The 12500-nt window shown below is 44.8% G+C and overlaps 3 protein-coding genes across 4 annotated transcripts in view; 2 read left to right on the top strand and 1 right to left on the bottom strand.

Moving 5' to 3' along the window:
* LOC135109855 (sialidase-like) overlaps positions 1-5144 on the top strand; it is a 23459-nt gene extending 18315 nt beyond the window's left edge. Inside the window, exons 3-4 of the mRNA XM_064021620.1 lie at positions 302-1871; positions 2111-5144. Of these exons, the coding sequence (XP_063877690.1) occupies positions 302-660 (359 nt within the window). The 3' untranslated portion in view covers positions 661-1871; positions 2111-5144. The remainder of the gene's footprint in view (positions 1-301; positions 1872-2110) is intronic.
* A 1-nt stretch (position 5145) lies between these two features.
* Positions 5146-12500, bottom strand: part of LOC135109856 (uncharacterized) — a 13107-nt gene continuing 5752 nt past the window's right edge. Inside the window, exons 3-6 of the mRNA XM_064021621.1 lie at positions 11738-11849; positions 10412-10763; positions 9209-9345; positions 5146-6609 (exon numbers count right to left, since the gene is read on the bottom strand). Of these exons, the coding sequence (XP_063877691.1) occupies positions 6075-6609; positions 9209-9345; positions 10412-10763; positions 11738-11849 (1136 nt within the window). The 3' untranslated portion in view covers positions 5146-6074. The remainder of the gene's footprint in view (positions 6610-9208; positions 9346-10411; positions 10764-11737; positions 11850-12500) is intronic.
* Positions 6663-12500, top strand: part of LOC135109857 (cyclin-dependent kinase 9-like) — a 28052-nt gene continuing 22214 nt past the window's right edge. The window contains exons 1-2 of one of the 2 annotated variants that reach the window (XM_064021623.1): positions 6663-6722; positions 6858-6931. In XM_064021623.1, coding sequence (XP_063877693.1) covers positions 6714-6722; positions 6858-6931 — 83 coding nt within the window. In that variant the 5' untranslated portion in view covers positions 6663-6713. Of the gene's footprint in view, positions 6723-6857; positions 6932-7276; positions 7397-12500 lie in introns of those variants that run through there. The other variant, XM_064021624.1, reaches the window with a different exon arrangement.

The following is a 12500-nucleotide window of genomic DNA, read 5'->3' as shown; positions in this document are numbered from 1 at the left end:
TGTGACATTCCCCGCGTGACCCGTGACCTCTCCTCTGACCTTTTACGCGCACCCGGCCACTCACACCTTAAAGGCACGACCTGGGACCTTTGCCTTACGCTGGCGCCAGTCCGGCCCTCCATTCAGTGGCTACCTTAAAGGCAACGCCTGGCACGGCTTGGTGGGGGAGGGCCAGGGGGCATGGGTGCCGCGGTGCCTCGCGTGCCTCCCTCCGCCCTCGGCTCAGCAGGGAATGTAGTGTGCTGTTGTGATGCCTTTGTTGTGGTCCTTGTTGCTCACCGCCTTCCTCTGTCTCCCGCAGGCTACGCCACGTTGCCCCGCCCCCACGCCCGCCCCGCAGCGCCTGCCCAGCCCCTGACGTCCCTCAGGCAGGATGGCAGTGGCGCCCTTCGCCAGGAGGCGCCTCGCCCCCTACAGGCTCCGGGAGGCGCCGCGTGGAGGCCTCTGTCACAGGTCATCGCCGCCACCCAGCCTGCCGCAGGCCAGGCCAGCTTCCTGTCCCCGCGCCGACTCCCCCGTGCTGCCGCCCCTGCCCCTCGGCCTGCTGCAGGACTCCCCGCCGCGGCGCCCCAGCCCCGCCTCCCCGGAGAGCGGCGTGGATCTGGCCTCTGTGTGCATCCTGTCCCTGGACGTGACGGTGGACTGCAGCCGCGAGGGTGACGCCGCGAGCACCTTCACCATCGCCGACGTCACCGAGGTCAAGGCGACCGACGGCGACCTTCCGCAGGACAATACCGAGGCTGCTGGCGGCCCCCGGGCAGGCCTCGCTGGGCCGAGGCCGTGAAGACAGCGCGGCGGGAGGCTGCCTGACGGCGAGCAGCAGCAGTGTGCTCTTTGACGAGAAGTATTACGAGAAGGACGACTTTGAGCCGTGTCGCGACGGCGGCGGGGAGCAGCGCGCCACGCCCGAGAACGACCACGATAACCTTGTGTCCTTCCTCAACCTGCAGAACCAGGGCGGCGTCCCCAAGATGGCTGACATCTTCCACAATGAAGAGGATGACTTCATCGAGGTTGACTGCAACGTGCAGCCGATGGAGGCGCTGAAAGCGGCCCCTGGTGTACGGCTACGGCGGCGCCCGCAGCGGCAGGCTGCTGCGAGGAGCGCCGCTGGGGGAGAAGAGGCTGTCGCGAGCCTCCATTGCCTCAGACTACCTGGAGATGGACCTGGTGGAGGCGCTGCTGGGCGTAGCGGGAACACCCAAGGACACCCCACACTAGCGGAAGTTGTCTTGATCTGAAGGAGACTTACTGGGACCACTGGATGGCGCGGCGCGAGGCGGTGGCGGGCGACCTGCTGCACAAAGGAAAGTTACAGGGGCACGGCGTCAAGCTGCCCAAGTGTGACTCCTCCAAGTTCTGTTACGACCCCGAGCTGCTCCTGGCGCAGGTGCGGTGCCCCAAATCCCTGGAGGACGCCACCTTCAAGCAGTACTCCGCCTACGTCAAGTCGCACATCTATGAACACATCGGGACGGTGCAGGAGGGCCTGAAGGAGTACGGCCTGGCGCGCCGTGCGCCTGACTTCATGTGCAGCCAGCCCGACCTGCCTGGCCTGCGGGAGGCGGGCGTCTTTCCCCTGGACTACTCCAGCGAGCCCGAGCTGTGCACGGCAAGCCAGCCTCGCTCTCAGGGCCCGCGCCCGCCCCACGTCAGGGACAGGGACTCCTCCGTGGGACTCCGGCACTTGGTCCTACAGGCAAGGGTCTCAGGACTCCACCGCGGCGCCCCTCACCCCCCGCTCCTGCATCCCCGCCTGTGCCCTTCCCAAGGTCTTCCTCGTCCCTGAGTCACGTGGCGGCGGTGACGGGCTGCGACCCCTGGCTCCACTTGCTGCCGGACGTGACGCCGCCCAGGGACCCCACGGCACAGTAAGTGGCGTCTCCCGGGGCGGCGAGGTGACAGAGGACACACGTGTCTCGCCCTGGCAGCCCCGTCCTGCCCTTGACTTGCTATTTAGTGTTGTACAGAGAGCCAACCACACTGTAGTCTCGCCTAACGGGACGCAGTAATGGCGGACATTCCTCTCTGCCTCATTTGTCCCTCCGCTGCTCGCTAATCTGTGGCAATGAATAAATGAAAACTAACACTTTTATTCTCTCCTTTACAGGTTTCTTGGGCCCTGCCGCTGCCCCATCAGTAGTCAGCCCACGCCCCGCCTCCCCCAGTCCCTTGCGGTGCTCCGGGACCCCCCAGCCTCCTCGGACACCCGCCCGTCCCGCCAATTCCGCCTCTCCTGCCCCAGCTGCCCCTGCCCCCCCGCCCACCCCAGGCCTCCAGACGCTCCTTCCTGCCCGGCCTGTCCAGCGTCATGAGGGTCACCGCTAAGGAGGCAGAATAAAGGCAAAAACATGGAGGCCACAGAAGGAGGAGGAGGAGGAAGAGGAGGAGGAGGAGTGCCTGCGCCTTCTTCAGCGCCTCATGTTTCAATACAGAACCCGCAGGCTGACTAACATCTCCGAGAAGTCTTCCTCGTCCTCCAAGTCTTCCTCCTCGTCCTCGTCGTCTTCGTCAGGCTCCAGCGTGGCGACAGTGATTCAGGCCATCCCGAACCCGCGAAGCAGAGGCGCCAAATGGCTCATGAAGCACTTCGGCGGCAAGACCAAACTGGCGGCGGTGTGAGCGGCGCGAGAGTTCAGGATACGGTTCGAAACTTCAACACCCGGAGATTTGAAACGGTATCATTGGTTCGAAAGGTTAGTGAAGTACCTATCTGCTGATTTTTAACGCATTTCATGAACCCGGAACTGAATCTTAACTTACGTGTGACTCAGTATTCTCAGAGGATTCGGAGCAGCAGTGAAGCACGCGTTGGAAGCATGAAATAAATGTATCCACAGCTCAAAAGGATCGTGAAGAAGATGTTGGAAGGAGAATTCAAATGCGTTTGCGAAAATGAAGCGTTGGAATTAAAAAAAAAATAATAAAAAAAATAAAAAAATAATAGCATAAGTATTCAAAAAAGTGTTCAGTTGTATTTAGAAAAACGTGATAATGATACCTTGCAATCTGTAGACCCAGAGACACTGAATCGGTGCATAGAAATAAAGGAAAGTGACTGCTACAGAAAACCAATAAGGAATCCAAGAGTATAAACTGTTAAAACGTCGACTTGACGACCCCTTTACCACTACTGTTCTGCGAGAGTTGGAGAGGAGTCAACGGGAGGAGGAGAAAGAAGGAGCTGTTTCTGTAATTAGTCCCGTATATAATTACTAACTGGATTTTATATTCTGACACTTCCCTATAAATTAAATGAGGTATATGTTGTTAACTATAAGATAATCCATAGGCGTTTAGGAAGGCAAGGGAGAGAGAGAGAGGAAATAATAATAATAATAATAATGATAATAATAATAACAATAATAATCTTAGTCGTTATGAAGTGTCGTCGGCTGTCAAACTGATCAGTGGAGGTTGGGATTCTATAGCTTGTGTAATTAAAGGGAATCATCAAGAATTACTTCATATATAACCTTAGATGTTTACTGAAGGAAACCAACCCGCTTATGTAGATGTTAACTGAGACAAGACATGCGCAGCTATAGCATCTATGTATGTGTGTATGTATGGATGTATGGGTGTGCGTGTGCGTGTGCGTGTGTGCGTGTGGGTGTGTGTTTTTCAAGGTGATAACTCGAAACAACCAGGTGATATAATCTTTAGTAATATAATGGGCAATGTTAACTGTTTTGAGCTTGTTAGCAGGAGAGGGAGAGGAGGAGGAGGAGGAGGAGGAGGAGGAGTAGAGTCCCCCCCCCGCACAAGAAATAAAATAATAGTAAATTCAGCAAGATAATTATTACTCTCGTTTGTCTCCCTCTAGCGGGCGTGACCTTTATTTATTCATTGTTATTTTTATGGTTAGTGAAGCTTCATGTTTATTGTTATTGATATTATTGTGGCTATTTCCTTACCTGACCCTAATCTAACTGACCTAACCTGACCTAACGTAACCTAAACTTAACCTAATTTTGGAGTCGTGTTGTTATTGTTATTGATATTATCGTGGTTATCATTCATATACCTTGCCTGACCCTAACCCAACCCAACTTGACCTGATCTATTATCTAACCTGAAGTGATCTTACCTAATTTGACCTGACCCAAAATTTATTCATTATACTAAAGTACTTTTTTTTTATATCACCTAACCTAACCTAACCTAACCTAAACTGACTTCACCTAACTTAATCTAATCCAAACCGAGCCCAATCCTAACCTGCCTTATCAAATCCTAACTTAACCTAACCTAACCTAACCTAACTTAACCTAACCTAACTTAACCTAACCTAACCTGACCCAGCCCAAACTTGAACTAAACCAAGCCAAACCAAACCTAAACTAACCTGACAATGAAAAACAACAACAACAACAACAACAACAACAACAGCCACAATAATACCACATTGACAAAAGAAGACAAGGCAGTATTACCAGCTAGAGAGCAACCCTTAGAGCCCGCTAGAGTGAAACGCAGAAAAGTATGATATTTCTGTTCCCAAGAGATGCTGTCTGCTGTATTATTGCAGTGCTATTGATAATGGTAACCCCGACGGACAGAACGATGATCTAAGACAGTGATTATAGATCTGTAGTGTTTATTTTCATATAATATACACCATGCTTAAGATAGATGAAAGATAGGTCATTAGGTCGCTGTGATTCTTTCTTCTTTCTTTTTCTGCTGTTTCCTGTTGTCTCTTTCTCTCTTCCTCTCTCTCTTTTTCGCGAGTTGTTTTTGTTATTTTCATAGTTTATTGTATTGCAGTATTGATGACCTTCATATTTCCCTCTCTCTCTCTCTCTCTCTCTCTCTCTCTCTCTCTCTCTCTCTCTCTCTCTCTCTCCTCTCTCTCTCTCTCTCTCTCTCTCTCAGTTTTATTCGTTTCAACATCATTTCCTTCTTCCATTTCAAGTTTTCTCTCTTTTCTTTTTTTCCGTATTTCCCTACACCTCTATTTCTCTCTTTCTAACATTCTCTTTCTTTCTCTTTCGTATATACACATATACACCTTTTAGCACCTCTCTCTCTCTCTCTCTCTCTCTCTCTCTCTCTCTCTCTCTCTCTCTCTCTCTCTCTCTCTCTCTCTCTGTCCTATACCTGAGAGCCTTAACATATCAATAAAGAATGAAATAAATTAAGTCCCCTTCAGAGTTTTATTTCTCCGATCGTAACAAAGTGGCGCTTATTGCATGGTTCTTTTTTGTTTATTCTGGTACATTAATTTATTGTTAGGTCTAAATGTGCGTATGTTCATAAAGGAAGAATAATAGTAATACAAGCAAAGAGGGAGCGGAGAAATAACGGAAGCGGTGATGGTGATGTCGATATTTTGTGCGTTCCTTTAGGTTTTGTTTTTCTTTTGTTTATTTCGAAAGTTAGTGTCTCTATTTTTTTTCTTTTATATGTGATTAGTTTTTATGTCACTGCAAATTTCTTTTCCTTATTTTTTCAATTTATTTTTTTTTAATTTATTTTTTTTTAGTTTTTGTCTTATCTTCGTCGTTTATTTGTTGTGCTTTGTTTTTTTTTTTTGTTATTGGTTTATTTACTCTGCTCTTTGATATTCTGCTGTTGTTATGGTGTGTTTGTTACTTTTTTGGGGGCAGTTATGAATGCTGTTGTTGTGATAGTAGTAGTAGTAGTAGTAGTAGCAATTCCTTTTGTGTACTTGCAATTTTTTTTTTTTTTTCAGCATATTTTTTCTATGGGGAGGGGAAGGTTGGATGTGTATTAATGCCTACGTCTGTATTCATAGAGTATGCATATCTCTCTCTCTCTCTCTCCTCTCTCTCTCTCTCTCTCTCTCTCTCTCTCTCTCTCTCTCTCTCACTTACCTAATAAGTCTTTCCCCTTCAATAAACTTGCGTCAGTTCACCTCCCACCACCACCACCGCCGCCGCCGCCATACTACCCACCTACTCTCCCATTCTCTAATTCTTTTTTAATTTTTTCTTTAATTTACCCTTTTAGTTGCTGTATTTATCCTTAATCCCTTCTATCTCTTATTCCTTTTTTATTTCCTTTCATTACCTTTTCCATCATCCTTTCTCCTCCTCTTCATTCTCCTTTCAGGGAAATAGAGGACTGTATGCAAAGTTAGGATTCCCTGGAACTACTTGAGGGCTCTGGTACCCTAAAGGAAGATTCCCGTAACCTGTACTAGGATCCCTGTAGTAAGGACTCCCGTATCCCAGGTTCGAATCCCCTTGGGCGTAGGGAAAGAAGTTCGGAAAATGCAAGTGTTTCTGCGGTTTCCTAACGTTGTTCACTGTCACGGACTGAGAATCGTAACCTGTAGCTGCGTATGGCGATGTCAAGGGACGTGGCCTAACTAGGGACAGACTCTGGGGCTTAACTACAGTGGAATAGGGTATGGCAGCGAAACTAGAGCCAGGGGAAGGGAAATTGTAAGGATGAGGTTGGGGAACGTTTGGGGTTCTGAGGGTTAGTATGTGTGGTGCCACGTGACTTGCTGTGAGAGGAGAGGTAAGCAACGGCACAAGCACGGCGTCATCTGGCAAGAGAATGTGTCCGTCCACCAGCTCAGTGCGTAATTGGGACGATACGGCTGCCACTATCTTGCCCACACACAGCTCCTCGTCCTGTCAAAGGAATGGTGTAAGAATGACTGTAAAGGAAAGATATAGTTGGTCAGGTCTTAATTACAAGATCTATCATCGTAATTTGGCAACTCATCGCCTGAGTCTATGCATGATGTACGTTTTAGGAATATTTATCGCTGCCAATAATATATGCAGGAGTTGTTATTCGAAAATCAGAATGGTCCATATTTAGTGGTATCTACCATTGCTGCCTGCATATTTTATTGGTTTTGGTTAATATTCCTGCAGCGCACCACACGCACTGGTTGGGACGCAGTGTTGACGGAGGATGCCAGAGTACGATCATGCAATCCTCAGTTCCAGTGAGTATAGTCGTAGATCTCTTGGCCTTCACCTAATCACATCCCAGCCTAATATGGTGAGCTAAAGAACACACCCAACTTAGTCTCATCCTAATTTAACCTACTTCAAAGCTAACTTACCTTATTCGTACCTAACCTTAACTAGAAAATTAACCTGCCTTAACCTACCTGACCTTATCTAACCCAACCTGACCTCACCTACTCAACCTTAATTTAACCCACGGTAACCTAACTAACCTAGCCTACCCTACCCTACCATACCTTAATTAATTAACCTGTCTGACCTAACGATATCTAACTAGTCTTAAAACCTATTTTCATTTAGCCTAACGTTACCTTAACTAGGGTGTTCGTGATAGGCTAAACTATTCAGTATAAAGAGAGGGACATAAGAAGAAATGAAGGAAACAACATGGAAAAGAAGGAAGAGGAGGAGGAGGAAGAAGAGGAGCTGAGTAAGAAGAGGTTAGTGGTTTGTTTGATGTTTTGTTTGTTTACATGATTCTTCGTATATATTTTTTTTCCTTCTCTCATTCTCGTTTTTTTTTTTTCTCTCACTTTTACATCCTCCCTCTTCCTCCTTTCCTTTTTTTTCTTCCACTGTGTTTCTCCTCATTTTTCTCATCGATTCTCTTTATTTTTATGCTTTTCTCTTTCATCTCCTTCACCACCTCCTCCTCGCTATTTTTAGAGAGGATGGTGACAAGGATCTGCATATCTCTCTCTCTCTCTCTCTCTCTCTCTCTCTCTCTCTCTCCTCTCTCTCTCTCTCTCTCTCTCTCTCTCTCTCTCTCTCTCTCTCTCTCTCTCTCTCTCTCTCTCTGCTTTCAGTTTATATATAATTCTCCCACTAACAGAAATAGTGATCGTTTCTTATCTGTCATTTATCAATAATTTTCTATTTTATTATGTTTTTTTAAATATATCTTTTTTATCGTTGTTTTATTGACGATAGGTAATCTGATTGTGTTCATTTAATTCTTTATTTATTTTGATTTCGTAGAGGAATGCAAATTTTATGTATAAGTATTTCATCTTTGTTTAGCCTCAGTTTCGTAGTATTGAAGGATAAGCAATAAGCAGAAAGAGGGAAAAAAAGTATATATCCCCTTATAATAATAATAATAATAATAATAATAATAATAATAATAATAATAACAACGTCACCATGCACAAAGAAATGAATAACTGATATGCAAATGAAGAAAATCATGTAAATGGCATGAAAATGAATGATATTTGAAAGGTGAAATTGTTGTTGTTGTTGTTATTGTTGTTGTTGTAGTTGTTGTTAAAGGGAAGATACTGAGAGAGAGAGAGAGAGAGAGAGAGAGAGAGAGAGAGAGAGAGAGAGGAGAGAGAGAGAGAGAGAGAGAGAGAGAGAGAGAGAGAGAGTGCACGAAGAATAATAACGAGAAGAGGAGGGGGAGGAAGAGGAGAGAGGAGCAAAAGGGGAGACATGAACAACAACAAATAACAACAAAACAATATCTTCCACTTAACCTCACAAACGATAAAAAAAAAAGAACACGAAATAGAATAAAGAGTTAAACAATGAAAAAGATAAAGTAAAAACATGACTTTAAAAATTCAAAAAATATATAAAACCACAATTTTTTTTCTCCCAGTGGCAAACTTCAACAGAAAACGTATTGTATTTAAAACCATAGACCATTGTAATTATGTTTTTTTTTTAAGAGAAAACGGGAGCCGTAATTATAATTTTTAAAGGCAGACTTAATTATATGATTAAAATGTAGAATAATTTGTATTTCTGTTCATATTTAATCTTTTCTGCTGCGAAATATGACTCGTAAAAACAAAACCTATTATTTTTTGTAGGAATAAAGTGAGGCCTCTTTTCAAAATTAATGTTAGACCTACTCTTGTTGGTTGTTGTTGTTGTTATTATTATTATTATTATTATTATTATTATTATTATTATTACAGCGATGGTGTAGGCAAGACAGATCAATAGGGAGAGGAAAGGAGGAAGGAAGGGAGGGAAAGGAAAGGAAGAAGGAAGGGAGAGAAGTAAGAGAGGGAGAGATAAGGAGAGAGGGATGGAGGTAAAGGGGGAAGGAGGTAAATTGAGTGAGGTAACGTTGAATAACAGAGAGAGAGAGAGAGAGAGAGAGAGAGAGAGAGAGAGAGATGAGAGAGAGAGAGAGAGAGGAAAAAAAAAACACAACGTTGAAATAGACAAACAACTCTCTCTCTCTCTCTCTCTCTCTCTCTCTCTCTCTCTCTCTCTCTCTCTCTCTCTCTCTCTTACCCGCTGCGCCAATCCTGCACATCTGCCGCTGCTCGCTGAACGCGGTACCCTGAGGACACATGTACCGCTTGCTCGTGTCGTTGCACCGTCGATACACGTTGCAGTACATCTCATGCTGCACGTACTGCCCCTTGCAATTCTGAAATATTAGGGTAAGAACACAAGAAAACAAGGGAAGCTGCAACAAGTCATCAGGCCTACTTGTACCTGGCAGTCCCTGTATGAAGAGCACCTACAATTCCTACCTGTCATTCTCATCCATAAATTTGCCTCATCTTCGTTTAATCCTTTGCTTGCTGTGGTTTTCCTTTAAGATGGATTGAATGGTGTGGTGTGAGATTGCCCATAAGTATCCTTTTTTTGTCATTAGTAGTGAAAGGGTTGAAGCTCCCTAATGACTCAGCACTAACAACCTGATTACTGAGTGCATTCCATTCATCCACCACTCTAGTTAAGAAGCAATTCCTTTCTATCTCTTTCTTAAATCTATTTTTCTTCAAGCTTAAACTCATTATTTCTCGTTTCGTGTTAGTTAAGGTATGGTGGTGAGTGTACGACTGTTTTGAGTGAGGTACGAGTGTGTGTGTGTGTGTGTGTGTGTGTGTGTGTGTGTGTGTGTGTGTGTGTGTGTGTCATACCGGCTTTTATTTCTGTCTCACTAATTTACTACCTCAATATTGCCATCTTAACGCGTTAAAACTCCTTAAGAGCTGGTGCCTAGATTATTATATCAGTGAAACCGTTTGCACACCTGAGAACCACAAATAACAGCACACCTGGGAACCACAAACACTGGGGAGCCAGAAGCGCTATCACACCTGGGAACCACTAATATTACTAATTCTCAGAACCACAAATATTACTACACTTGAGAACCAGAAACATTACCACTCGTGTGTCATCACAAAACCTACCCAGGCATCCTTCTTGTGTCCTCAGGGATTAACTAAATTGCTTTTAATGATAATGAACAATACCTTCCCCTTCTAGTCTGCATTGTTTTTATCTTCTACATTACTGTAAAAATATGTATATGTATGCAAATCGTTTAGGAATTTTGTTGGGAGGTTGTAAAAGGAAAACGAACTGAAAATAACGATAAATAATGGTAATGGCAATAATAATAATAACTCACTCCATGCTACAGATTCAATTACGTAAGCTTTAAGTACGATAACATTCAGCAATGTACGATTATCACTTACATCATCTGGGGTAGGAGGAGCGGTGCTTTCTGTTGGCGGAACGGGAATATCTGTGACTGGAGGCTGTGTGACGGGAGGATCTGTAGGAGGAACAGAAGGAACGGGAGGATCTGTGGGAGGTACAGAAGGAACGGGAGGATCTGTGGAAGAAGGAGGTGTGACAGGAGGGTTTGTTGAAGGCACTGGAGCGTCTGTAGGGGGCCCAGTGGTTGGTGGTTGCGTGGAGCCTAAGACTGAGCCCGCCCCAGGAATGCAAGTCTGGACCTTTGGCTCAGGGTTGAAGACAAAGCCAGGTGCACACTCAAAGATGTACCTCACAAAGAACCGGCCCGTCCCTGTATGGTCCACGCACCTGAAAAACACGCACAGATGGTTTAGGTATAGAAGTAAATATGCGTAGCTGAAATACACACACACACACACACACACACACACACACACACACACACACACACACACAGAGAGAGAGAGAGAGAGAGAGGGAGAGAAGAAGGGAGTGAAGTAGGAAACAATAAAGGGAAGAAAAATAAGATAGAAAGAGAAAGAAACAGGGAGGGGGAAGAGGAAACAAGGAGGAAGGAAGTGGAGAATGAAAGAGAGTAAAAAAAGAAGAGAAAGATGACATGGTGTATGATGTAATAATTAAAACAATGAAGGGAAAACGCGAGGAGGAGGAAGAGGATGACGAAAGAAATATAATGACAGAGAAAAGAGAGAGAAAGACAGAAAGAGACGAACAGACAGAGATTTAAACAGAAAGCTATAGAAAATTTACTTAAACAACGAAAAGTGCGAATAATAATAATAAAAAAACTCTTAAATTTATAAAAAGAAAAGGGCAGAAATTTGAAAAACTTTATCATCAATCAAACTAAACACTCAGATTTTCGTAGAGAGAGTGAAAGCGAAGTGGAGGGATGGCATTGCGGTAGAACTTCAATGGATGGGAGTCACAGAAGCAATGCAGTGTACAAAAAACAACTGGAAAAGACTTATACTTGACACCAACCTTTGACTCGAGGGAAACGACGAGAGGAAAGAGTGAAAGCAAGCGAGTGAGAACAATTCAGAAACACTTCCGCGCCGCACTTCCGCCATATTCAAAAACCAATATATAGTCGAAGCTACACGGCTATTTAATGATATTCTTACGGTTTTAGTGACAGATTAACAACATTACACTATTAAAATGATAAACACTCTTGTGAACCCACCTAAACATCTCTGTGGCCTTGAAAATTAGTCGTGGTGAAAGAGCTAAGCGTTCCTAACTAGAGACCAGTCAGAAGGAAGCACCAGTGATCTAGATAGGTGATTTGTACGTACCTATAGAAACGAGAACTGTTGGTAGGGTGTACGAAGAAGCCTTCCCCTGGACACGGCAGCACCATCACCTCTTCTGCTCTCAAACTAATGGGACGCATAGGTAAACCGGTGTCTGGGGTGGGGGGAAGGGGAGAAGTGGTGTTACTTTTTTTTTTTACCCTCGTATTTAATATTTCAGCAGTCAGTTTTCTAGCAGGTTGTAGTGGATTGTATTGGGGTTTGCAGGAATGTTTTTCTGTGATTTGCATTGCGGGTTTTTAATCTGTTTTTGTATGGGTGGGAGGAGTGTGTTGATGTATTGTGGTTAGGTTAGATTAGGTTCATTAGTATTGTGTTCATCTTGCGTCCTTTTATTTGTTGAGAAAGGCCTTTTTCTTTTCTTTTCGCTTTCCATGCGTGTTTTTCCTTCAATTTTTACTACTACTACTACTACTACTACTACTACTACTACTACTACCATCATCACTACACGACTAATTTTTCACACACACACACACACACACACACACACACACACACACACACACACACACACACACACACACACACACACACACACACACACACACACACACACACACACACACACACACACACACACACACACACACACACACACAGGTAAACACACCCCAACTCAACTCCTCCCAAAACTTCACCTCCACTTTTATCTCCCCTAACAACACAACACTTTTTTTTTTTTAGCTGGTAACACTGCAGGGCGCCACACAACACAGGGACAGATAAAGTTTCATTTTTTTTT

The sequence above is a fragment of the Scylla paramamosain genome, chromosome 19 (genome assembly GCF_035594125.1).
Source record: "Scylla paramamosain isolate STU-SP2022 chromosome 19, ASM3559412v1, whole genome shotgun sequence".
NCBI classification, from domain to species: domain Eukaryota; kingdom Metazoa; phylum Arthropoda; class Malacostraca; order Decapoda; family Portunidae; genus Scylla; species Scylla paramamosain.
The sequence above is the reverse complement of the archived record's forward strand: the minus strand, read 5'-3'. Positions and strand labels throughout refer to the sequence as shown.